The sequence below is a fragment of the Pogoniulus pusillus genome, chromosome 6 (genome assembly GCF_015220805.1).
Source record: "Pogoniulus pusillus isolate bPogPus1 chromosome 6, bPogPus1.pri, whole genome shotgun sequence".
In the NCBI taxonomy this organism is placed as follows: Eukaryota; Metazoa; Chordata; class Aves; order Piciformes; family Lybiidae; genus Pogoniulus; species Pogoniulus pusillus.
In genome coordinates this window covers 16916167-16943979 of record NC_087269.1, presented here as the reverse complement: position 1 = coordinate 16943979, position 27813 = coordinate 16916167, and the positions used below count along the sequence as shown (strand labels likewise).

The 27813-nt window shown below is 38.0% G+C and overlaps 2 protein-coding genes across 3 annotated transcripts in view; both read right to left on the bottom strand.

Annotated features, from left to right (window-relative positions):
• The window catches only part of BTAF1 (B-TFIID TATA-box binding protein associated factor 1), a 53648-nt gene extending 50881 nt beyond the window's left edge, over positions 1-2767 (bottom strand). The window contains exons 1-2 of one of the 2 annotated variants that reach the window (XM_064144684.1): positions 1277-2767; positions 118-282 (exon numbers count right to left, since the gene is read on the bottom strand). The gene's annotated coding sequence lies outside the window, so the exon portion shown is untranslated. The remainder of the gene's footprint in view (positions 1-117; positions 283-1276) is intronic. The other variant, XM_064144685.1, reaches the window with a different exon arrangement.
• A 78-nt stretch (positions 2768-2845) lies between these two features.
• On the bottom strand, positions 2846-26882 carry LOC135176067 (uncharacterized). The gene is made up of 13 exons (XM_064144693.1): positions 26631-26882; positions 25910-26093; positions 25631-25707; positions 16559-16634; positions 13024-13155; positions 12077-12200; positions 9705-9765; positions 9578-9624; positions 8895-8970; positions 6814-6915; positions 5490-6407; positions 4597-4707; positions 2846-3455 (listed from the first exon to the last, which is right to left on the bottom strand). Exons 3-13 carry the CDS (start codon positions 25657-25659, stop codon positions 3143-3145), a joined length of 1989 nt encoding a protein of 662 aa, XP_064000763.1. The 5' UTR covers positions 25660-25707; positions 25910-26093; positions 26631-26882; the 3' UTR covers positions 2846-3142.
• Between the last annotated feature and the right edge of the window lie 931 nt (positions 26883-27813).

The window sequence follows — 27813 nt, the reverse complement described above, 5'->3', positions numbered from 1 at the left end:
CCCTCACCCTGATAATTCTCTCCTCTTGATTTTCACAATTTCCCCCAATCTTCATGTTTTTCTTTAAAATAAGTAAGTAAATAAATAGTTTATCTGTCTTTCCCACTGTTTTCTCACCTCAGGAGAAAGGAGAACCAAGTTGCCTCTTCACCTCTTCCTTTTGTCACCTCTTTTTTCTGACTCCTCACAAGAAGAGGAAAGGGATCTGCAGGTTTGGTAATTGGTGGTTACTGCAACCAGTAAAGCATGATCCACTGACAAATGGTGCAAGAAAGAGTCAGCCTGGAAAGAAAGCGAACACTGGTGAGAGGCCTGGAACACAAGCTCCATGAGGAGAGGCTGAGGGTGCTGGGGTTGTTTAGCCTGGAGAAGAGGATGCTTAGAGGTAACCTCATTACTGTCTACAACTACCTAAAGGGAGGCTGTAGCCAGGTGGGGGTTTGTCTCTTCTCCCAGGCAACCAGCAACAGAACAAGGGGACACAGTCTCAAGTTGTGCCAGGGGACGTATAGTCTAGATGTTAGGAGGAAATTCTTCACAGAATGATTTGCCATTGGATGGGCTGCCCAGGGAGATGGTGGAGTCGCTGTCCCTGGAGGTGTTCAAAAAAAGATTGGATGAGGCACTTAGTGCCATGGTCTAGTTGGCTGGATAGGGCTGGCTGCTAAGGTTGGACTGGATGGTCTTGGAGGTCTCTTCCAGCCTGGTTGATTCTATGATTTGACAACAGCATGAAGGGTATTTTTTTTGTTTTAAGTAAACTGCTCACAGTGGCTAGGGATTCTGATGTAGCTGCTGAACCCCACATGGGGAAATACAATCCCTCTTTCCCCAGTGCCAAACAGATTCTAAAATACAAATGATCTCTGAGTGTCTGTATTTCTGAATCCCTAACGTAAGACATCTTTAGAAGGAACTGATCTTCAGCAGCTAGTGCTGCTGCTAAACTAGTCTTGGCACACTGATTGTAGCAGTGCAACCCAAATCTTAATTGCAAAATATCACTCATCACTTTTGCAGATGAAGAAAATCCTACACCTTGCTAGCAGTTACTTAAGATGCAAATAAATAGAAATGGAACCTAACTGTATTCATGGCTCCTTGGAATTTTTCTTTTGCCCCAGCTGAGATAAAAAGTCACATGCAAACCTTTCTAGCCTTTTTTTAGATAATTGTTTATTCTTCACACAGAAAACTAGAATAGCTGTACTTGTAATGCAGGTTTCTACATAGAAATTTAATCATATCCATGTTCTAATTTCCTGCTAGAGCTGACCTTTCTCTTTTGCAAGGCCTTCTTGGTTGTCAGCCTTCTGCATAGAACTCATCTGGCAACACAGTAGCCCAGGTTGTAGATCTTCCTACCTTCCAGTACAGAAGCCTAGGTAGATTCTCAGTTTGCCTCTTTAAAATTTAAACACCAAAAAAAGAAAGCCAGAGAAAAAGTGCTTTTTAATATTTAGTGCTCAGTCCAACAACTGGTTTATATATAGAGCTTCATTCTTGAGAGCACATGAATGGGACTCGCAATCAGAGATTTAATGGGAAATACAATTGACTAATTGCCATGAAAATGAGGAAACTACTTACTTTGTACAATGAACAAAGCAAGAGTTGTTCTATTAGTTGCAAAGGCAATGAGACTTTTGCAGTTTTGAGTTTATATACATAGAATCCTTTGATTTTGGGATATGTCACAAAACAACAGGAATTGCCAGATGTTCTGCACTTTTCAAATCTAGTCCTTATGTAGTAGTAATAGAACCACACATTCAGAGATCTGGGGCTTACGCTGCTGTTAAAAGGCAAAAATAGCCTGTGTGTTCTGGCTGTGAGCACTTTCCCCTCATTTTCTAGTGTATACCTTAAGCTTCATGTTTTACAGTTATACTGTGTCTGAGCAGTTTAACTGCAGCACTTCCATATTTTAAATGTTAATACCATAGTCTTATTTATCCTTATTTACTGTGATGTATTTTAAAGTATTACTAAAATGCAGTAATAATCAAAAATGTATTTAAAATATTTACTGAAGTATTACATTAATACTGTTTTCCATTCCCGGAACCAAGAATTCTTTATCCACAGTGGGAGCTGTTGATGCCGATGTGTAGTTGCTGGCATGAATTTAGTTCCATTTGTTGCACTACCTTCTTGAGACACACAGAACTGGCAGTTCAGAAGAGATTGCTGAGAACATGACTCCTAAAAGTATCTGATCTGAAGAGATTATTCCTGAATATACTAGTCTGCTGTGCTGTAAAAACAAAGGAGTAAAAAACAGAACTGCAGTGCAAGACAGGTATGACTGACAAACAACTATGCTAACTATATAAACACACATAAGCATATGGGCAGTGACAATCTTGGTCAGCTGAGCCAGAAGCAACTTCTACTTCTTCTGGATGTGTTGCTGAGGAAATTGTGACATTTACTTGCACTGGGCTATTCCAAAGCATAGATAACCTATGAGATCAGGAAAAATTGTACAGTCAGGATGGGGTATTCAGATTACTGAAAAGTACATTTGTCATTTGATTATTCAGACTCTGCTTCTGCAAGTATAGCAATCTGTGAAAAAATGTGCTATGAAAATGAAAGTGCAACCAGATCTGTTCAGTTGATACGGAAAATACCAAATTAAACTGCAATGCTTGTTAGCAATAATTCAAACTGCTTTTTTCAAATGAAAGGATAAAGTGGACATAACTGTGCTTCATCCATTTAATTCTATTTTTCCTATTATCTCAATGCTAGTCTACCTGGTAGCACACTACTTTATTATGAGTTTTGCATCTGGAACTCACATGCATTTTAACATAATGTAAACCAAAAGACACTACAATCACTCAGAAAGTTGTTTATTTTAAGGTACAGGGTTCCAATCTCACTGAAAGGAAGAATTACTTAATTCCATGTGTACTGAGACCTTGTCTCCAACTACACTTAACAAATATACCCTGATAAATTTAAAGAACCAAATGTCAGTAGATTCTAGTCTTACAATAGAGAGGAGTAAAGGCTCTGTCACTGAAATTTACATTTTCCTAATTTGTTTTAAAAAATAAAGAAATAATTGGTCCACATACAAATTAAAATGGGTGAAAGTAAGTTTAAGCTGAGCAAACACTGTCCTATTTATTCAGCTCCAGTTATAGCGGTCTCTTGCAGGTAAATTGTAAGGTGTTCTCTCCTCCTCTTCAGGTCCATAATCTAATGGCAGACCATAATTGTAATCAACTCTTACAACTGGTAATCTTTTCCTCTGTTCCATTTCTCTAGTAGTTTCACCTTGAAAAGGTTTTCTTTCATACTCTGCTGAACTTTCTTCTTGGTGTCCAAATGAAGATGGATCCATTGTTTGTGGAGAATATGGTGCAAATCTGTTTTTTCCTCTATTAAATGTATCTAAGGGATGCATTCTCCTATTGTCTTCAGCACAATTTGGTCGATTACTGTAAAAGAACAAATAGCAAGAGTGAAAGCCCTAGAAATGAAATATTTGATTTATTGTTGGTGGTCACCACTAGAAATTAAACCTGTGTAACCTTAAAAGAACAACTAAGACCTTCATTTTTTGTTTTTACCCTCTAAGATTAAAATCCTTCATACTGGATGCTGCAAACTTGTTTATTTTTCAATACTAGATTAAAATGACACCATCTTCTAGTAAGTAATTCTAATAAAGATGTTTTGTTTCCAAGTGCTGTTTCTAATTAAAATGCTCTGTTTACTCCGCGTGTCTTTATGTAGGGGTATTTTTTTGTTCCCAAACTCATGTTTTCATTTTTGTGAATAATATATAGTAGTAGTTAGGTACATAGTCTCAACAGGCAATAATATACTTGGGTTTTATATCTCCATATACTTTAAATGATTAATTCTTCTGCAATAGAAGAATCACTCTCCTACAAAATATGTATGTAGCAATCTAAAAATGTATATATATTAAATATATGTTTTTTGTTTTAGATTCTTTTTGCTCTGAAGTACCTAATTTTGTAAAATGAGTGAAGTGTAAAGCCAATTCAGAACTTCAAAATATTTTCTCTCACTTAACTATGGATTAATGTAGACTGGAAAGGATGTCTAGAAGAACTTGTGGCCATCTGCTCAAATTAGGTCTTATTAGATGAGTTTGTGCAGTAGCCACATCCAGCAGAGTACCAAGTATCTCAAAGGATGAGGATTTCACAGCTGCTCTGGGCAACTTGCTTCAGTGTCTGACCATCCCTCACAGTAAAATCCATTAGCCTGTTGCAGACAGCAGGTAAGAGTTAAACACAGCATCTGTTTTTTGCTTTCTTGCTTACTGACAGTAGCTTTTCCCATTTTGTAGTATTTTAGCTTGAACTGTGCTTGTCACAGCAACGACTTATGCCACAGATTCTCAAAACTATTTCATAATCACAATCAAACACAATATAGATGGGTCACAAGTTAGTCCCATTATTTGTTCAGTGTTCTGATTCAATGGTTTAAATTGCATTTAAGCAAAAATATTAACATCAATATTTGTATTCTTTTATCTGAGAAACTGAGGGAATAACAGTATAAAGGTAAGTCAGAAAACAATGTATGATATTTGATATTTACCTATAATTTCTGTTGAAGTCTTCATTATCAGACCCATAATCTCTGTGAAGTGAAGGAGATGAGGAGAAATGAGGTTCTGGTACACTCTCATGGGAAGAAAAAGATTGACTTCTGCACATAATAAAAAAAAAATACATTAAGAAAAATACCAGCAGTTATAAACTTTTGAAAAATAATGCATTTATCAAATGGAATAAAAATATTTGTACTTGTAACTGAATTTTACTTACAATTTTAATAATCTTAATTGTATTAACACCTAAAAATAGTATGTTTCTTTATAATGATATCCTTTGTTTCACCAGTATAATAACGAAATTAAATTGAACTTCACTAACCCAACAAACACCTGACATACATTCTGAAATATTACAACTATGTTGAAATATTATGTGATTACAGAAGTGATAAGTGTATTTGAGAGAATATGATACAAACTCAGAAGGAAAGGGATTTCTAACATATTACTAATGCATGGAATAAACAAATGCAAGCCAAACTTCCTTGTGGCATTATTGTTCATCTCTGGTTAAAGGAATAAATAAAATTTAATATCTTCTTCTGTCTTGAGGATTTTTTTTTCAATCTAAGTTTCTACACAAAACAAAGTGAGACAAAGTTTAGTTTCAAGGCAACTCTAAAAAGCTAAACAAAACATATAAGCTTTGAAAAAACAGAACCATCTAAGTCAGGAAATACTGGCTTTCAAAGCTGCAACACTCCAGCTTACATCAAACTCTTCCATAAGTCAAAGTAACAAGAGTGAATTAATTGATCATCTATATATGATTTTAAAAGAATAACATTTGAAATTCAATTTACAAGTGCTTATTGTTCTTCTTGTTATTCAACTTACTGTTGAATTCTGGTCTTACAGTTCAAGGATGCCTTACCTGTCTGAACACCATTCTTGTGGCAAATCATCATGACCTGGATGGTCATGAAAAGGTCTTGACCTTTGTCCGTGGCCTTTATTAACATAATCAAAGTCTTCTGGATGAGTCTGTTCCTCTAAATCATCATAAGGCTGATGGTCATGAAAAACTCTGTGTCTTTGTCCAGGACCTTTACTATCATAATCCTTTAGCTGCATCTCTGTTTGTAAATCATTATGAGGCTGGCGATCATTGAACAGCCTCAACCTCTGCCCACGACCCCTGTTAACGAATTCCAAATCTCCTAGTTGCTGTGGCTGTACATCATCATGTGTCTGGTAGTTATGGAATGATCTTAGTCTTTGGCCAGGACTTTTTTTAACACAATTTAACTCTTTCAGCTGCATCTGATCCTGAAATTCATGAGATCGGTGGTCATGGAATGGTCTTTTTCTCTGGCCCCAGCCCCTGCTATTGAGATCAAAATCCTTTGACTGCCTATCTTCATGAAAATCATTGCGAGACAGATGGTCAGGAAAAGATCTCTGCCTTTGTCCATGGCCTCTGTTAAATTTGTTATGTCTTGATTGTCTCTCTGCCTGCAAATCATCATGAAACTGGCATCCATGAAAAGGTCTCAATCTTTGTCCAGGTCCCTTGTTACTGAAGTCTGTGTCCTTTGGCTGCATGTCTTCTTGATAGTCATCACAAAACTGATGATCAGGAAAAGGTCTTCGCCTCTGTCCTGGTCCCCTGTTGTAGTCCCAGTTTCTCATCTGCATTGGTGCTCTTAAATCATCCTGAGTCTGATGGTCATGAAATGGTCTTCTTCGTTGTTCAGGTCCCTTATCAATATAATCAAAATCTCTCAACTGTATCTGTCCTTGCAAATCATTGTGAGAGTGGTCATCATAAATTCTTAATCTTTTCCCAGACCTGTAAAGAAGTTTTTGTCTTGAATAGAACATCACACTTCTATGGGCCACAAGTCATTAATGAAAACAAGTGTTTTTAACCAAGAAGTGATACAAAAAACACTCTAAGTAAATAGGTATAAAAGCTACTAACAATCCAAATGAGAAGCAAGTTTATAAAGTTTTCAACGTCATAGCAGAAACTGAGACAAACATTCATTTATATTTGTTTCATCCAATTCTCCAAATATATTTTGCTTGGATAGGCAATATCCATAAAATCTCTTTTAAATTAGAATATCTACAATATTTTAAACAAGACAAAAAATAGCCTTCCCACTGTGCTTTTTTTTTCCTTAGTTGTTTGTTTTGTTGCTTTTAGAGTTTTGGGTGTTTTTTGCTTTTAATTCCATGTTTCAGCCTATTACCCCTGAAAATCTTCATTTGGGAACTGCTCTGCAGGTGCTTCTGCCGCATGTGGTGGGGGGATAATATCTTCATCCGAATCCCATACATCCATTCCAAGGTTACTAAGAAGAATAAAAACATCTCACATAAGCTTTCTTTTTCAAAACACTATTGAGAAAAAAAAACAAAACCAAACCAGTTCAGAATGACACAAATGTTTCTATGTTAAGTTAAATTTACAGGCATTTGCAACAGCAAATTCTAATTTTGTAAATGTTTATCTTGCAAATTTTAATCTTACAATTTTATTTGGGGAAGGGCTGCAGAAAATACAAAAAGAATACCTAAACTCTGGTCTTTCAATTGGAAGGACATGGATTTGATGGATGGACCACTCTGAAGATAAGGAACTGGCCAGATGGCCACTCTCAAAATGTTGCAGTTAATGGCTCAACATCCAAATAGAGACCTGTGACAAGTGCAGTCCCTCAGGGACTGGTGCTGTGATCCTGTGAACATGTTGGTGATGTGGGCAGGGAGGTTAAGTGCACCTTCAGCAAGTTTGCTGATGACACCAAGCTGTGTGGTGCAGGGAAGGGGTGCCAGCCGGAGGGACTTCGACAGTCTTGAGAAGTGGGCCCTTGCCAACCCCATGAAGTGCAGCAAAGCTAAAACTATGTGCAAGGTCCTGCACCTGGGTTGGGGCAATCCCAAACACAAATACAGGCTGGGTGATAAGTATATTGAGAGCAGCACTGCAGAGAATGATTTGGGGCTGCTGGCTGATGAGGTACTTGATGTGAGCCAGCAATGTCCACTGGCAGAACGAAAAGCCAACTATCCTGGGCTGCATCAAAAGATGCTTGGCCATCAAATCAAGGAGGTGATTCTGCCCCTCTCCTCTGTTCTTGTGAGACCCTGCCTGAAGTACTGCACCCTGCTCTGGAGTGTCCAACACGAGAAGGACACTCATCTGTTGGAAAGGGTCCAGAGGAGGGCCAAAATATGATCAGAGGGATGGAACACCCCTTCTGTGAGGACAGGCTGAGGGAGTTGGGTCTGTTCAGCCTCGAGAAGAAAGACTCCAGGCAGACCTTATAGTAGCCTTTTAGTACCTGAAGGGGCCTACAGAGAAGCCAGAGCAACATTTTATAAAGGAATGTAGTGACAGGAGAAGGGTCAAGGATGTTAAATTAAAGCAGGGCAGATTTAGACATTAGGAGGAAGTTCTTTATTATGAGAGAGTTCTTTATTAGTGAGACACAGGAATGGGTTGTGCCCAGAGAAGTTTTGGATACCTCATCCTTGGAATTCTTTTGAGACCAGGCAGGATGAGGCTTTGAGCTAGCCAGTCTACTGGAAGGTGTCCTTGCCCATGGCAGAGGGGTTGGAACTGGATCTTTAAGGCCCCTGCCAACTCAAACCATACCGTGATTCCTAAGCTTGCAACAACATCCAAAAGGATTTGAGGTAAGCATCAGACCTATTAAAAAATCTGACATGGGACCAACAATCATGCAGAGACTATAAAGTAATGATAGCAGTAAAACAAAGGTCATTCAGTTAAACTAAACTATCATTCAGGTAGTGATTTTAAATTCAGTTTTCTGCTACAAGATACTATTGGAAGAAATAACTTCTTGGGTATGATAAGCATGACATTTTTACATACCAGGGATACAACTACTATTAACAGAGAATTTGAGAACAATATTCTTTTTTTCCATACTTCTTTTATTCCTAAAACTGTAGTGCTTCTTTTTGTTTTAAAATATCTGTTTTTACCATGCTAACAACAGCAGGCATATCATGAAGATTATAAAGATCTTTGCAGCAGCTCCTTTAAGCTTAAGAGAGAATACAGACTAAGTACACTAGTCACAGTATAAAACCAATCTTCAACAGTAGTTGTCATATTAAAAAAATCTTTTGAACCATATAAATTCAAAAGATGAACTAAATACATTGTATTTCATGTTATTCCTATCAGAACTCTTACAATATATGTGTACTTGCATATTAAAGTTTTAAGATGAAATTTATTTTGGCCCAGCAGACATACTGGGACATCTTAACCAAATCATCAAAAGCTTTTCCTTACCTTCTCATTGGCTGTGTTCTGAGATCTGTGAGATAAACAAGACCATCCATGTGATGACCTCTAGCATCACCAAAAGCTAAAGAAAAAAAAAGACATTGCAATGAAATGTGTTCAAATTGAGTTGCACAAATATGAAAGGCAAGCTTCTGTTCACTGTGAGATGTTCAATTTGAAACAATTCTAACTTGATCTAAAAAACTTCAGCAAGCTGGCACCATTTAGTCTTTTTTTTGTTTGTTGGATTAAACAACTAAAACTAGTAGTGGTAGCAACTTATGACTGAAAATCCTTCAAATTCAAAATGAAAAATGTAAGATTTTAAGCAGCTGAAATGTACTCCTATCAAGTTGTCAATTTGCTAATGCTCAAGTCTTGCTTAGAACAGAGTCAACAGTCAGACAAAAGCTTTTGTGGAAGCCAGCACATGAAATAACTCTAAAGAGAGGTAGGTGAGGCCCCTTGCCTGGATATTCAAGGTGAGGCTTGACAAGGCTCTGGGCAACTTGATGTAGTTGAGAATGCCCTTGCTTACTGAAGGAGGAGCTGGTGTTAGATGACCTTTGGAGGTCATCTTCCAACCCAAACCATTCTATGATTCGATGAAATAGAATTGTAGTTATTTGTGAATGTAATTGTAGCAATTGTGAATTGCAATCTGCCTTAGTTCAAAACTGTATAGATACCTTGGATTGCCACCTCTGGATCCCAGCCTTCAACGTCTATAAGATATCTGAAGAAAAATATGATTATATTATTGTCCTGAAGGGATTACAGATTAATATAAGGATACTATCTTTTGAGAACCCTTACCTGCATATAAGGTAGCCAGTTCTATTAATTCCGTTAGTGCAGTGAACGCCAATGAGTTTCTCTGTCAGAAAGGAAAAGACAAGCTTTAATACTTCAGAAACTGCAATTACTAAACTACTAGTGGAAAAAAAAAACAAAAAACCAAATGCAAAAAAGGTACTTTTCTAGCAAAGTAATTATAAATATTTGCTATTTACAAAACTATACTGTCAAGCCTGTAAAAAAACAGACAAATCCAGACTTTGTCCTCTTTATGGTAATCTTTAGCAGCAGTTAGCTGACTACTTCCAAACCTGTGAAAATTGATATTAACTCTGCAGAACACAGGAAAAAAGAAAGAGAAGTGACAATAGGTAAAGTGGATTGCCTCAGCCAGAACTGCAGTAGTAAAAGAATAAAGTTTTGAAAGCAGTTCTAAACAAGCAAAGCTAAAATCGAGGAACTTCAAATGTACAGTTTCTTGTAAAACTTAGAAAAAGGAGAAAATACACATAATGCTCCTAGTGTCTAAGGGTATGAAATACCTGAAGAAGCACCGAAAATCTCTGAAGACATCGTTTTTTTTGGAAAGGTTTCACTAATCAGCTAAAGACTAACAAGCAGAATAATTTACTATTACTAGGGTGTTTTAAATCATGTATTTCTGGCAGAAATAGAGTAAAGCTAATATGTTCATGCAAGGCACTGATAAAACCTCATCCTGACAACCCCATATAATTCTAGTTACTCATATTTAATAAGGAATAAATAAAATTGAATTATATCCAGAAAAGGCTATTATAATGCTCACAACAGAAGCTTATGAGAAGGGACATAGGAAGCTTGTTTTAGACTGTAAAACCAAGTCGGAGGTATTCAATGTAAAAATAAGAACAACAATACTTAAGGGCTAAGTTGGCATAAGACTAAATGCATATTACATGATTAAGAGTTTAAACAAAGAGATTTTAGAACAAAGTTGTGACATTGACAAAGTACAAACAAATTTTGAAATAAGACTTTGATAAATATTTGTATGAGATTAAAATATCACTGCCACTCATCAGGACAGTCCCACTGCCATATGAGTTTACTGTAATTTGGTGTCCTAAGAATTCAGACACTAAATATCCACAACTTCTCAAAAGTTATTTGTCACAAGAATCTTGAGAAATTTTACGGGTAATCTAAATTGCAACAAGTAAGCTAACATAAATATGAAAGATCTCCCAACTGTGAAGTTACACAATGGCTTTACTAGCTGAAACTGCAGGTATTTATCCAGTAACAAACTGATTCTCTCAATTCTGAGAGTAAGGTTCAAATATAAACTGTTCTTTGTCACAAGAAAAATCACTAGGTCAAAACAAGAAGGAAACTAATAACCTCCAAGTAATTTCTCAAAGCCAAAAAAGAGCAAAGCAAGAACTTACACACTAACTTTCTGAGCAAGGACAATGGCTGCTGCTTAGATTTTTCAATTTTTCCCAGGACTTCTAATTGAGACTTTCATATCTGAGAGGTCAGACCTCTTTCACAAATCAGACTTGACCCTCCACAGTAAAATTATGGTTATGCTCTGCAGCAAAAACTGTATGCTGTTGGCCAGTTAATACCTCTACTTTTTCACAGAAAGTGACAAAGTAACCACAGCATGAGAAAGCTTGAAAGAATGGTTCTTCCATTCTGCATAAAGAAACAGTTAAAATCTGTCTACAAAGAATCTCTAGCAAAAACAAACAATCCAACCAAGCCAAAAAAAAGGCAGTGAAAATGTTAACAGCTGAAGACAGACTGTGGCAAAATGCAAGTTTATTTCTGCAAAAAGTGCCTTTTACCTTCTTGGAATAAACTACATTATTGCATAAATGCTTAATCAGCAGCAGAGCACACTGTAGGAAGAATGACACCGTGGCTGTACAACAATTTCTAAGAACTGGCTAGGATATGAGGGAAATAAAGGACTCCTAACTTATAAACACTTGCTATATCAGACTAAGTGCACTGAAGCTACACACGTGTATCTGTGCTTATTGCTGTGAGAGAAACCTTGTGCTATTTAGAACATCCATAAATGCCCTGGCAGCTACAATACTAAGATGGTAGACAGTTTGGGTCAGACAGATCAAAGTCTTGTTGCAGCTACTTTGACATGTAACACAAATATAATGCTATTAGGAAGGGCATTTAAGTTACTAGTAATTTTTGAAGAAGACACACTTTGAACGCAAAAAAGATAGGTAGTGGTTCACATAACATAAATGTTCCACGAAGTGGAATGTGCTACAGAAAGTCCGAGATTCACTGCTGTCAGTATGTATTGACATTAGTAAATTATAAACTGCACTGCAAGTAAAGTTTTGGTTTCTACAATATAATATGTTTCTATTTACCATTTCCAGCATTTTCCCATAGGAATTTTCTGACCCATTTTTTGAACTGCAGGATAGTAGCATTATCGGGGACTTCAAGTCCAATAGTATAAAGTTTCTTATACTGCACACTTTTAGGTAAATCCTAGCAACAAAAAGGGAAAAAAAAAGAAGTAAAAATGATTGAAGTCATACCTTAAGCAGTATCTAACATAAAGACAATGCAAATCCTGAGCAGAAACTGAAAACAATTCTGACACAATTTTGTATATGCTCTCAGAAATTACCACTTACATTTCTACTTTAAAGACCTGATCTCAGAGAACAGTTTCTACAGATGACTTTTTGTCCTTACAAAGAAGGCAGCACATTAACTGTAGAGAATAGATTCTAATTCCATTTTAACCCCTTTTACAATTATTAACAGTATCTATCCTACCCACCATAAATTATACACATACTTGTGTACTGACTCCCTTCATGCTTACAAGACCATACATAGTCAATGTTGGCATTCAGTTATAACACTGCTATTTACTCTCTTTTTAAATAGGAGGCTGATTAATCACAATTGTTTGGACCATATGGGTAAAAACATTGAAATGAATACATAATAAACAGTTTCAAAATGTACACTCCCATAGTGGATTCTACTGAGCATCAGTAAAAAAAGACCATAGGAATAAAAGAGCATGTCTTCAGAACCGGGAACGTAAGCCTTCTGCATCTTTTCTGCAGTGTCTGGCAGACACTCTGACTTGAGTTACCATTACACTAACAAGCCACAAATGCAGATAGCTGGAAAAAGGTGTTATTTCCTCTGAGATAAAACATTCAGTTTATGTTGGAGACACAAAGTGAGTCTAGAAAGGTCACCTGTCTATTCCAATTCAAGGTAAGGGAATGTGTAAATACTTTAAAACTAAGATTGCAGTAACTCCCTTGTTCTGTTATTATGCTTATATTACCTTCACTTCATAGTATCGTGTGGTATATGTTAAATCAATAATTAATCCAAGCTCCAGATTTAGGGCTTTCATTGCAGCAATTAAGTCTTTTGGTGTAAATTTCTGGGTTGGGGTAAGCCTCTGGTTAATTGCCTACAATGAAAATGGAAAAGAAAGATTTTAAGTTCTAATAACAAGACATTTGTAATATTCAGCTGTTTAAATTCGGACTAGGAAACATCAGTTTTCAAAAGGGAATATTTACAGTATCAGAACCATAACCACCTATGACACACATTGAAGGAACCAAATAAGCAAAAATTTGTTGTGTATTCCTATTCACGTGAAAATGCAAGAAAATGTGTGAGAATTTCCACTTAAAATCTTAAACATTATTTTAAAACCCACTAATTTGATAGACACAAAAATCCTGCAAAATGCAGCATCTGTGTACTTATCCCTAAGTAACTAAATATCAGCAAAAAGCAAACCACCACAACACATTTTCCCCCAAACATACTTCATCCTGCACAGTAATACAAAATCAACAGTGTATTTCACATGAAAAACATTACAACTTGTGATACAAGAGATCATTTCTTCTAAAGGTTTTAACTTTCTCCCCACAAATGTGCAAATGATTTTATCCCTGCTTCATCTTTTGGCAGAGTGTACTTGCATGTCATTTAGCACTGAGAAATATTTATTAAATAAAGCTAGGAAAGCTGCATATTGGTGTACTGAATAATTAACTTCATTTGACAGAAACAGTGGGAAAAATGTTTACTCACCCTATTGTAGCTGTGTGTTTTGAAATGTGTTCTTCACTCTAGGTGTGAAAATGCCTCATATATGCAAGAGTGGATTTTCTCTGAATAGCGTGCTTGTCCATTGTGAGAGCCTTTTGACACAGGCTTGGCCACAACCAATAATACAGTGGCAAAAGATGCAGCAGCCTCAACCACCTCTCAATTCCTTTGTCAACAAGAAATTCAAGCAGACTGGACTCAGAACTAATGGAAAGGAAGGTAGCCACAGACTACATATCTCTTAGAACCACAGATGCTATAATGCAACAGAGTAACTAGCCATTCCTTCTTTTGACTGTATGGATTATAATCTATGATTCTAGCAAGCACTAGACTATAAACAGAAGCAGGAAACCAAACAAAAGTACAGCAGGACAGTCCTACTAAAGCTTTACTGTGATTAGGAAGCTCTATCTAAAAAGAATAGGGTAGAAAGTATATAGAAGTAGTCATGTCTATGTATCTCAGATACTGGTGCACTGCTGAAAAAAAAGTAGAGGTTGTTGAGGTTCAAACAAAATAATTAGGAGTCTGTTATCTCGCTGCCATTAAGCAGCATAGTAAAATATGAAACTGAATTTACTAATTTTGAGGTGACAGGGTTTATGGTAGAAAGTTGAAGAAGTTTTCCTTTTTATTATATGAAGTCAAACTGAGGTGAAATACAATTTACAAAAATTTTACCTCTAGACATTGCCTGATTAACAGTTAAATGTGTTATGAAAGACTGTTTTGAGAGATTGTTTGGAATTTTCTGCAGAACTCCTGCTGAGTATTCAGTAACTGAAATATTTACTTGGGCTTTGAGAATTGTGAGGAATTGCTATCAATTCAAAAATCCTTCTAAGGGCATAGGAAGGAACTTGCCTAGTCCCTACTTATACCACAAAGTTGCTGTTAACATTACAGTGATGATTTGTAAGGAAGGACAGAGTCTTTCCAAATAAATCTGTGATCTTAATTAAAGCCATTACTAGCAGCACATCTCCTAAAGCAATAACCTTTGAGTCTTGAAATACTGCAAATGTTTTCTCCCTTTGGGTGAAATCAACAACCTATTAGGTACCACAGAAGAAAACTGTTGTGTATTTAAGAGGCCTGTTCTCTCTGGCCAACTGACAAGACTTTTACCAGTGAGGTCTTCAGTACTTCCAGACAGATTTACTTCCCTCCACCACCTTTGCAAAAGTCTAAGAGTTTCACCAGTTATGAATTTAATGTGTATTCTGCCATAAACTCCATGAGCTTCAAGCACAGGGGCTCTGGCAGACTTGTCATTTCTGTATCTTGCATAGTTACGGCCAAGTTCGAAGACAGCTTCACAGAACAGGGATCCTTCGCCCACTGGTATATGCAGCACTTTGAGTACGGCACTGACACTGAGTAATAAATACTTGTGATACATTGCTATAAATGTTCTCTGTGAATGTCTGCCCTGTTTATGATCTTTAGTGGACGGAGCTCTTTCCAGACATCACAGAAGCCACACGAAAAGGGTAGAGTTAGCATCTAACTATCTTGCCCTGAAATTGGGACTGTTAGGGAACTGGAAATATATGTACTGAACAAATCATGCCCAACATAGTGCATCTGTGAAAAAAAATCAGTGCTAAAGCAAATGGAATTACAGAGCTGATGATGCAAAAGATTCTTTTCCAAACAAATAAGCTAATGATAAATCTACTGAATTTTATATTCACTGATACAGCTGTTCACTGGACAGTCTTGGTAGAAAGATACATGACTTGTATAATCCATCAGTACCATGGAGAACACGACCAACACCAAATCTGAGATCCTCGGTGTCATGTCAAAGGTACCACACCATCATACTGAAATTGTAAAAGGAGACACAGGAAGAAAACCCTGCAAGTGTTCCACTTCAGTCACTGCTGAACTAAATGGTGACTGAAAGCGCGATGAGGACTGATATACCCCAACAACCAAATCTGTTTTGTATGAATACTGGAGTGCAACCTGCAGACAGTGGCTTAGACAGAATACTGACTCTTAGCTGCTAGTTATGTCTAGCCACTGAAAACAGCTTGCAAACTTTTACTTCCTATCTTGAAGTGAGGACTTTAAGAGTTAATTTATACAGCACTTGTGTTAATTTATATAGATGGGCAAATTTGTCCTAATTTGCCCTCTGCACCAAGCCACCAAAGAACTGAAGAGTCCAAAAAGACAGCCCCTGCATTTTGTATTGTCCCAAAGAATCAAAGGATGAAACTCATGGCTCTCCATGGTAGCAAGAATGTGAAGGAAGTACTAATGCATTACTTAATCTATTAAGAGTTCTTTTAAAACATAATGCATTCTTCCAGACCACTAAATCTTTTTACTTATGAAATTGATAATCTGAATTGGTAAAATTTAAAAGTACCGCAGTGACTGGTATCCTTCAATGCATGCTTGCAGAACTCCTTCCATATGATTTTCTTGCAAGTAATGAAAATATGTTAAATAAAGAATTTAGGCCACTTAATAGTATTCAGATGAATTGTGCTGATTGATTATAGAGATTTTATGATTTTTAAAGAGAAAGAGTAACACTAAAATAAAAATTGTTACAGAAAACATACAGACTATTATGTAAAAATAGCCACTATTAGATGACAAAAATGGCTAAACCAGATTATTTTTTCATAAATCCTTCATGAAGTTTGCATGAATATTCATGCCATTATTCATTCCTCCTGCATTGTATATAATAGAGCCAAACTGTAGTTGTTTTTTATACATACCCCTTTTAAAGGTACTTTGAATGCAATAAATCTAGTTCCTGGTATGGGCTGTCCAACTGGTGTCAAACTCCGCCATCTGTAATGAAACAAGTATTTTTTTAACAGACATTTGAAAATAACATGATTCAACACAAAACACTCATAGCTTTGTGCGAATAAACAGGAAAAAAAAGGTAAAGAAACTATATTCTTTAGGGTTAAAACCCCACATATAAATGATGCTGCTTTAAATGGTAACAGTTATTTCTATCAATGTCAATATCTTACAAATATCAGGCAAATCTGGTGCCACAGCTATTTCAAACTTCTCCAAGAGGAAAGGTATGCTATCTTTTATGCTATGATGGTCCATGCAGCCACTAGCGTAATATATTTAGGTTTTGATTTCCAAACATCACAATCCAACAGTTCCTAAAATTCCTTGACCACATAAGCAACTGATCACAACTGATGAACACAAGTTAAAAACAAATGGCAAATTAAATCCTGATATAAGTAAAATCTTTTAAAAAGTCAATCTCCATTAGCAACCTGTTTCACCAAGAAGCTATTTTTTAGAATAACTATAAAAGCTAGCTATACATTTTATTAAAATGAGTAGGTCAGCATTGTTTTGGGATACAAGAAGTGGCCTAAAAGATGCCAAAAGAATATCAACAGAATAATTGCTATAGTACTGATCAGGACAGAAGCTTATTTAACTCACAGCAAAGCTTAAAGACATTTTTATTGTTGCAAGTCTACGTTAGGAGCCACAATAAAATAATCATTCTCCATAAAGCACCACCACAAAGGAAGTATTTGTTAGAAATAATGTGCACAATTGCTATTATTATACAGTAGAGCTATGTCCCCAAAGCTACAATTATTCCATGAAGTGGTTTCAAAGTATTATCAGGACATATGAAAAGTCTTTTTATCCCTTCCTTCTATGATTTCCTAAACATTCCTCCTACTGCATCCTGGCTGTTAACATAGGCAAGTTCAAGCTGGATCAATCGACCACCTTTAAAAAGTTTTCATATGAACACATAATTAATTCAATTCACAATGAAATTCAAAGTTAATTTTCACTAAAAATGTGTAAATGTGCTTACTTTGTAATAAGCTGCTTCTTCAAAGCATCATTCTTGTCTGCTGTTTGTAAAGTATAGAATATATTTCTTCACACCAAAACTTAGTGAAAATTATTTACTAAGGTGAAGATTTGTCGCAACACTCAAAATACTAGCAACCCACAACCACAAAGAACTGGTGGAGAAATTCCACATTGTACTGAGAAAACTTTCAGGTGTTTTTTTCCCCAAAGGTAAAAGCTTTATCCAAAGATCAGCTTTACCTTCAAAGAGGTAGCTTACTGAATTTAGGACTTTTATTTCATCTCCTTGTGTGAGGACAAATTAACTCCATGACCTCTGAAGATGAAGCTGGATGACTCAAAATCTACATAGCCTTTCTGCATTTTCAATCAACACTTAACTATTAAAACACAAACCACTTTCAATGCTGGTGTCCATTCACTTACATATTTATGCATTAATGTTTAATCTTTGCCTTTAAAAGAAGCATTCAGTAACTTCTAGATTTCATAAACACACATTGTTTAGGAAATGTAATACACAATTTAAAAATATTCTAGCCACTGAATATTTTGCTTTGTCCACAATGCTCATATAGGACCATAACAAAAACTGTCAAAACTCCCAATGAAATATCCAAAATTATACTTGTCAAAGTGTATAAATAACAACACATCCATTCATAGATGTTTGAATTAACAAATGAAATATTTATAGCATAGTGACCAGAAACAACTGATACTAATAAATCCTGTAACAAGCTACTACATCAGTGTCTTTAGCACTAATCTGTCTTTTTCATTTTCACGATGAGATAAAGAACAGATTGGAGGGATCACAAGGTGTCTCCACATACACAGATGCTTAGTACAATGAATAAAGAACAACAAAAGAGGTAACAACTCTTCACTAGTACGTTGTTGCAAACAGCTTGTCACATAGAAGACACACAATTAGAGAAGGTATAAGGGCAAACGAGATTAAATCAGAAAAGTGTTTGCAGTAAAATCTTTCACCTCATTCTAAATTACTGCAGGAACTTTGTACCTCACAATTGCAACAGGGGAATAAAACCAGTCTCCTTCTTCATATGTTCACTTAGTTTAGAACAGTTGCATACAGAAGGAGAGAAAAAGAAAAGCAAAAAAAGGCAGCACGCACTCTCTATCGTCATAGTCCGAAAAGCACTGCTTAAAAAAGTTACAGAAGAAAAGTCTTCTAACTTTAGAAGTTTTCCTAAGTGAATTTTCAAGCTTGTACACTGTGGTGTCTGGCAGTTGTACGTTCGTTGTAAAATATGAAAACATAAATATGAGACTATATTCCATTCATTCGAGAGAGATGTATTGTAAATTAATCAATTAATATCTATGGTCGTGGAGGGGGTATTCTGCGACCTAAGCTGATTAGGTGGAGGGGAGAAATTAAGGTGAGAGGATATTTATAAAAACATATATATGTATTTATTAACTTCCAATATTTTCAACTCTCGCCACCCCCAACCACTGAACTTTAATATTAAATTGTTCTTTACATGGTGATGAAGACATTATGGGAATATGTATCTATAGAAACTTATTAATAACTAGCAAACATTGAAACTATTAACACAGAGAGAGAGTTTTCCCCGCGGCTTGATGCCGTTGGGGTCTTACACTATAATCAGCTTTCTGCTTTATGGCAGAGGTAACAGAAATTACAGAGGCATTCAAGTATTTACCCACAATTTGGATTGATCAATAATCACCCTCCAGAGCTACGTCACAGCCTACTGCAAGTGTCCAATTCTTCAGGGTCTCTGCCTGTGGACTGAGGCTGGAATCCTCCGGTTTCAGGGGAAATGGCAGTCTCTGACCTTGTGAGGCTGGATCTTGCTGGCTGCTCTCTCCAGGGGAGTATGCAGGCAGGATCTCCAGGTGCAGAGGCAGGATTCTGTGCAGTCTGAGCACAGGTCTAACGCTGACTAAAGGCAAGCATAAAGCTGCAAGGAAGTACGCAGGCAGGCAAGCAAGCAATGTGGGGAAGGCTGCACGTGAGCCTGTGCACCCCTATTTATTAAATGTGGGCTGAGTTAATGGTCTCATTGGCCACTCAAATGACCGATCAGGTTGGCAGTCAGCCAAGCCTTACCATACTAGGCAAAACCCACAGGCCTGGACTCCAAATAGGGGAATCATGTGGGCCTAGCACCAGGCAGGCACGAGCTGGGCGTGTGGGGACTCATACAATCAGGTGTCCTGGGCAACTGACTTTATGGCCCCAGTCTGTTGTGCCCCTTTGTGTTCGTTTACCCCTGGTGCAGGCAGAGAGACATGTCCAGGCAGAGAAGACATAAATAAGCCTACTTTCAGGCCTACAGGCCCTCCACAACAATATCACAATATAAATGAACTGAAAATACCAGTTAACAAAACCCACAATAAAATGAAGCATCTTGGTTGCAAGAACTGCTCAGTTAAAAAACCAACCAACCAACTAAAACCTACAGCAAATCTGTGAAATCCACTCTGTGCATAGTTTATCTAATTCAGTTCATCTTAGAAAGGTACTAAATGCTGTGTATTAAACCTTAACTACTATTAAAATCAATGACAAAATCAGGTTTAATACCAGCTCTTGTCTCATTCATTTTAATAACTCTGGAAATGACCTGTCTTTTTGGAAACCAGTATTTTGCTCTTATTTCCCATTTCAAATGGAATCAGAAAATGGGATCTATAGAAACATATAGGAACTAATGCAGTGAATGTCGTCATAGAGGTGAGACAAACAAAGTATTTTTTCTTCAGTTTAGATGACTAACTCTTTGGTGCTACCTCTACCATAAAATGTATAAAATGCTTTAGAAAAGTAGGATCAATCTGATGACTATCCATAATCATAGATACACATCTAGAAAGATTTTAAAGGAAGGCATAATTTTAAAATCCCAACCACAGAAGACCAATATGCAGTAAGGCAACTTTTAAAATGCTACAACTAAGAAATTCACATCTTTTATAACATTCTTTCTTTTGGAAAACCACGAGTGGAAATCTAGTATGATTATAAATACAAGCAATTAGGAGCAAGAAGAAATGATCACAAAAAGGATAAAATGTCCTATTTAATTAACAAGGTCAAAAAAGGCTTTGCTAAAAATTTGAACTCTTTTTCACATTAAGGGATTGACAGAACAATGCACCAGGATTACAGAGTTTGTTGTCAGACCTTAATAACCTGAGAGTTTTTATTCTCCTGTACTTAAAGCCATTTAAATCCTCCCAGAAAAAAAAAAGAAATCCGCAAAATCAGCAAGAATCTCAAAAGCTGCTGACAGCACTGTGGTAGAAAGTAAAGCAAAAGGCACTCTTCATCAAAAAAAATATAAAGAGCATTTATTCCATGTTATCTTTAAAATTTTACTTAAAAGAAATTTCAGCATACTGCAGCAGAACTAAAAATTGTCTCGGACTAAAAGCAGTAGATTAAAATCAAATAAAGGTTGGCTAAGGACATATATTCAAATTTGTTCTGTTGTCAGCAAATAAATATGGTTAGAAATTATAGGTGACAGAGCCTAAATAAAGTAAAACTCTTACAGAGGAAGTCTACAGGAAGGCAGAAGTAACTAAAAATGTGAGCTCTAGGTGGTCACAAGAACAAAGACATAAGTACTTCAATAAGCATGAATGAAAAACGTGACACATCATTTCTGTCCTGCTTGAACATTAAGTAGAAGGAAGAAAGTCAGAAGTCAAAGATGTTATCATAAGGCTTGTTACCATCATCATTCCTGTACTAAAGACTAAAAGATAATCAAGGTGAATGAAAAAGAAGCTAGACATGAAGTAGCTGAAAAGACAGCAAGAAGAGTCTCTGTAAGATAACACCATCTTTCAGTAATAAGACATGAGATTTATTTCTATGCCTAGAAATACAGGTAGGCATTTGCATCGCAGAGGCAATAGGTCTGGCCATAGAACTGATGCCATTTGTGTTAGATAGATGTTGTGACAAGAATTTAAAACTCAGGAAAATCTAGGTCAGCAAACATTGAAGAAAACTAGCATCTTAAAATCTGTGGTATTTCTGGTCCTTCCATAAAGCAAAACTACTTCAGAATCTCAAGAAGTGTGTAAAAGGAAGTGCAAAGCAAACTCTTAAGCTTGCTCTAAGCTATGATAGCTTTTTACATGCCAGATATGTTTAAATATTTTAAACTTGTTCAGCATCAATTAAATGTTAGAGTTTGAGTTTCTGAACTTATCCAAAGACACAACACCCCCAGAAATTGCATATCTACATAGAAAGGCAATTCAGGCAGAAGAGCATGTAAATAAAAAGGGACCTATTGCACATACATGATACATCTTCAATTACAGATTTATTGAGTTTTCAAACAGGTAAACAATCCAGGGACTACATACAGATCGAGACCTAAAAGTCAATGAAACATGCAAATTAACCAATTATTTAAATACTTAGCTTTTACAGTTCCCACTTTCTATCATGTAGTCTTCATCATTCTGCAACTACTATCAATTATCTTAAAACACAGACAGAATTTAGCCTGCTGTTGTAAATAAAACAATCACTTTCTGGTTGAGGAAAATGTGTTCAAATCAAACTAGGAAAAAAAAACAGCAACCCCCCCAAATATTCTGCTTTTCCTCTAAAATTTCTGTGATGCTTGTATAGCTTCCAGTTAAAGAAACATCATTATTACTGACACTAAAGACTCTAGTTACCTAGTCTGACAGAGGTATTTAAGTCTAGTTCACATGAAAGCCTATCACTTTGTTTATCCATTTTAATTTAAGTGAAAAGCAATCGTGTTTTATTGCCTTTTTCTTTCATCTAAAAATTTCAGGGATATTCAGTAAAACAACAGAAATCAGCTTCATGCATCCAAGTAAAACTTTACAAGGTATGTGATCTAGATTAACCCAGAGCAACAACATGCTTTGTAACAGCAGCAACCAGTGAAATAGCCTCAGTTGAAGGACAACACAAAACAAACAAAAAAAATAACGAACAAAATATTTGAAAAACATTTTTGAAAGCAAGTCAGCTCTAAGACCAAGAAAGATCATGAACAAGGTCTACAAAGCAACCTCCTGCTTCAAGTAGGTAATAGAAGACATTACAGAAATGCTCTTGATAAAGACAAGCTATGCTAAATTTGGGTAAAGCAAAAATTCTTTCTTTACAGTGAGAGTGGAAAAATACTGGAACAGGTTGCCCATGGATGTGGTTGAGGCCCTATCCCTGGAGACAATCAAAATCAGACTTGATATGTCTCTGGGCAGCCTGACCTTTGAGGGTCCTTTTGAACCCAATGCAATTTGTGAATCTGTAAGTCACAGGTACAATACAATGGAAGAACTAAATTGTAATTCAAAAGTCTCATGTCTTCAGTTTGTCAGATCTCAGTGACAGAGTTATATAAAACATAAAGTACAGCTACTCTACAAGTTCTTTATGGAAAACTCTCTGGTCTTTCTGAAGCCTAAACTCACTTTAGATTGCGTATGAAACAAATGCTTACATTAGTATATGCTAAAAACAAACAAAGCTTCTATACTGTAATTGTAATATTTTTGACAGGGAAAAAGTCTTAAGTATGAAAGGAAGTAAACTGTCTTGTCTTACAAGCATAAAACATTTTGTATAATCGAATGTCTATAATAGAACCTGCTCTAGAATACCAATATTCTAGATTAAGAGAAATTAGTACTGAACACGGAAGTTGCAATGAACACTATACATGACATTAATGGCAAAAAGGAAAAATGCTTTTGATTATGAAGGAATACCAGAAGTCTTACTTTCAGACCACCTCTTCTTACTGACAGAGCAAAGATGGTACAATTAGCATCAGATCAAATGTTCTGAACTCAGAATAACAAGGGTGGACCAAGAATTGACATCACAAAACTGGCAGTACAGATCCAGTGGCAACACTAGCAAAAAATATCACTTTAATAAGACTTTAGGTGCGAAGTACCAAGTACTGACATCTGGCAAGCTGTGCAGTGCTACAGCACAACTTTACATAAAGGCAGCTATAATTATGCTGCAGATAATTATTGCAAAACATGGTAGTCATTAGCCAATCAGTTTTTAAGGAAAACGTTATAAAATCACTCTTTCTTGTTTAGTTGCACTATTCCTAGCTAATCAGAACTTAACTGAAGCCTTGAATGTATTGTATTGCTTTAAACAGCATAATAGAATTTGGTTTTAAAGAACTGCATTAAAAAATAGAGGCAATAACAGAAATACAATCTTTTAAAAATGTCTGTACATGGTATGCCTTTCTTTTATCTACTACAGCATTTCTATTGCCCTGTCACAAAACCAATTACTACTAGATTTATTGCAATTACAATACTGTGATATAATTGAGCTTGTATTTCCATAGTATGCTGTCTGGACTGGTCCATGTGCTGCAATCACTTCTGTCAGCAACTATTTCTGATGCCAGTAAACTGCATGCACAGGATCACCTAGGTTATTTACTTTAAGTCTTCCCTCCTGGGTTCCTGCTAGTTTCCTCTGGTGTACTAAAGTAATTCACATTGAAGAATTACAGCATGCTGTGCTAGCACAAGAATGACATCAATGCACTGCTGCATGAGATTGGGAGGCTAACAATTCTTTACTGGGGAAAAAACAATACTATGGATGTCTAGCTTGACTTGTTAATAGTATCAAAAAGTATCTGTAGAAGCTGAGAGCAGTTCAGTATCATGAGCTCTATCAGATCGTTGCATTAACATTATAATCAATTACTCCACAGTAGATGTTTCTCTTCTTTAAAGGTATCTGGGTATTATTTTCCCATCATAGAAGCTCAAAGTACAGTTCACTGCTTCTTCTATATTTAAGAAATGCATGTAGCCTGAACTCTGCTCCAGTTCAAATGTGAAGGGCAACAAACAAGGGAGAAACAAGCATCCATTTCTTAAAACGTTTTGGTGTTAACTATGGAGAAAACAAGCACAGTTCTTTCATGCTTTCTGCATCAGTGCTTGCAAACCCAACACAAGGTAGCTCAATTTCGTCAAAATTTTAACTGAAATTTCAGAGAAAGATGTACTTAAATAGCTTTTCGCAAATTTTATTCTAATTTCCAGGGTCATTAGCTATAGAAAAAAGCATCAACCTTTTTTGAAGTTACTTTAATTTTTTTGTCTTTAGTTACTATTTGTTGCTTTTAAGCCACTGTATTTTCAGGCAATCATGTTTTCTATATGTCATTGCTCCTCCTAAGAATGCTATTAATAAACTTATTCAATGCTTATAGCCAAGATAATGTTAATGTTTCCTCAAGTAAACTGCAAGTTACTATTACATTAGAATAGGCCTTTTCACCTCAGCATACCCTCAAGTTTCACTGATGTCAGCAGTAACACATGGGGTAGTATTCTAAACTTTGATTTTTTTTCCCCCATCAGAGCTGCAGAATATAACTGTATCTATTTTAAACTAGATAGTTCTGTGGTCCCCATATGCACTCTCCAGTCAATTGGAAAATCTGTAGAGTGCATTTAGGGCTTTAAATTTTTTTTTGTTGTCCTCTTGTTAAAACCAAAAACACTGGATATTTCAGGACCTGAATCCACAAAAATACTCCTTAATGAAATGCATGCAAATGCCTGCTCCCAATTTATCAGCTTTCTCCACTCCTGGTTACAAACATCAGAGTAGTCAGAACAATGGGCTACTCTCCAATTTTTCCACTAAGTGTACTCTGGGGGGTAGGAAGATTAGGAAGAACGAAGTGTGTTTGGCTGGTGAAGGAGAAGTGTTCACAGACAGGCTGGAGCATTATACTCACCTTGGGGGGAGGAAGGGCTGTTATTCCTGTCTCAGAGAAAATACCTACCTTACCTGTCTGGTGGTGAAGATGCTTATGGCAAGAAAGCATCTGGGGCAGTCAGTGCCCCTTCTATGTGGGCAGGACTGTGCCTGCTCCTGCCTCTTGCTTAGTGCAAGGGATACTCACCCATCGGGGATAGTATTCTTCTTTACCATGCTGAAAGCAGAAGCAGGCAGAGCAGGAGACAGCGGTGAAAGTGGGCACTGCAGCAAAGGAGAGAGAACCGCGCAGTTAACACGGTGCTGATCTCTTTCTCCTATCAGTGGGCCTTTTCACAGGGCTGACTCTCAAGTCAAATAAACCAAGCAGCCAGTTGAGGCCTGAAGCCATCCTGAAATAATTATGCAGCTTGTAATCTAGCCTATTTTCTTCACGGCTACAGTACATGAGAGAAAGACAACTCACCTCTCCTCTCCAGGAGACCAAAAGAGAGGAGAGGCAGCAGGTTTCTAACTCTAGCAGCAGCGCTGCAGGGATGCAGATCTTCGTGGCAGTCCCTTCCGTCCTTGTCCTGCGGCTCCGAGCAGCCTGTTCTGCCCTTGTGCGCCCACAGCTAGAACTCCTCTCAACGGCAAGAACCTCCAGGCAGCTGCAAGAGGCGAGGCCGGCACCTCAGCAAAGGAAAGCACATCACCTGCCCCACTCTCATCTAGAGGGATACAATTCCGCTAGATCCTGGGCACTGCCAGGGCCCGCCGATCTCATTGGGACCGGGGCAGGGAGGAGAGGGAAGAAGGGATCTTTCCGTCTCCACGGAGGGCCCATGTTTGCCGCTCCAGAGAAGACGTTTGAGGTTGCCGTGAAGATCCCTTCTTAAAGCTACAAGTCCCCGCGAACGCAGATTGCCCCGGGCAGGACCACCTGCCGAGAGCCGCTCCAAGTTCTCTCCTACCGGGAAGCCGCTGACTTTTGGGGGGGGGGGGGGGAGAAAAAAAACCCGAAAACTAAAAAAGAGACCAGTGCGGACGTGGGGAGGTCGCGGCCTCACTGCGGGGGGCCGGACAGTCAAAGAGGAGATGGGCTGTGCGGAGAGGGGTGCGGGCTTCCGCAGGAGTCGCTAATCAGCGAAGTGCCCGGGCTCCAGCGAGGCGGGGCGGAGAGGAGCGGGGCTGCAGGGGGCCCGTACCCTGACAAGGTCTCCCTTGCAGAGGAAGGCTGTTGCGAGACAGAACCTTCCCGAAAAGGTCTCAAATGCGCCTGCGCGGCAACTAAACAGCTTGCCCGGCGTGGGGATTGCGCCTGCTCCTCGGAGCTGGCCCGGGCAGCGCTGAGAGCGCGTGCGCAGCAGCCAATGGAGGAGTTGCTCAGTCTGCCCCGAGCGGTGGCCGGTCCCCGGCGTGGGGGCTCTGCGTCTGCGCAGCGAGCCCGCGGGTGACAGGGCAGGCTCACAGCCGCCTGCCTGCCTTCTGTCCTGCCTGCCTTCTGTCCTGCCTGCCTTCTGTCCTGCCTGCCTTCTGTCCTGCCTGCCTTCTGTCCTGCCTGCCTTCTGTCCTGCCTGCCTTCTTTCCTGCCTTTGGAGGCAAAGTTTGGGGTGCAGGCGCAGCGGCTGGTGGCGCGAAGTGGGTTGGGGCGCTCTTGGGCGGCACTGCGGGAGGAGGAGGGTTTGTCCTTGCCGTGGAGGGGGAGCTGAGTCGTGACTGTTACAGTGATTGCTGAGGGGTCTTGCTACTTCCAGGCGCCGTGCTGGATGGGTGTTTGAGTGAGGTGCGGCTTTGGAACTGGGGTTCCGTGGAGGTGCTGAGTGTACGAGCCGCGGAGCTGTGGAGGCTGCAAGGAGCCTGTGAGGGGGAAGCTCGCGGAGCGGGCGGGTCGGGAAGGGTTCAGTGTCCTGCGTCGACAGATGCGTTAGGTCCCCATCCGCGTCTTTTCTCTCAGTTATGGCTGCTCCTGCGCCTCGGTCGCTTTCGAGTTTTCACAAGTTTTGGGTTGGGTTTTTTTTTACTCAGTCTGCAGCTTGCTCTCTTGTGTCATGCCTGCCGCCTCCTGTGCACGCCTCGCAGGTGGGCATGTGGATAGATCAGAGGATCTGTCCTCTACTGTTTAGAATGCAAGTCAGGTGAGGGGTGAAGGAGAGGTAAACGGCGAGTCAGTGCTGGATCGCCTATCCTCATGTGCAGTCAGCGGTATTAGTTTTTCGTTTTCAAGCCAACCTTCCGATCATTTCTGAAGCTACTCCAAAACAAGTTTGAAAAAATAAGTAGTTGATAGCTTAGAGTGTATTAGTGTACAGATGCCCGGAAATAATAGCCTTTTTACACCTTCCATTCACTTACTTATGTGAAAGAGAACTTGCCAGTGCTATAGTTCAG

What these genes read in the sequence shown, in the direction of transcription:
- LOC135176067 (XM_064144693.1), bottom strand. Translation starts at nt 25,659, where the DNA reads ATGGTAAAGAAGAATACTATCCCCGATGG. An exon ending in AAGAATACTATCCCCGATGG is followed by an intron (nt 16,635 to 25,630) that starts GTGAGTATCCCT and finishes GTTTCATTACAG; the next exon opens with ATGGCGGAGTTTGACACCAG. An exon ending in AGAACACAGCCAATGAGAAG is followed by an intron (nt 6,916 to 8,894) that starts GTAAGGAAAAGC and finishes TATTCTTCTTAG; the next exon opens with TAACCTTGGAATGGATGTAT.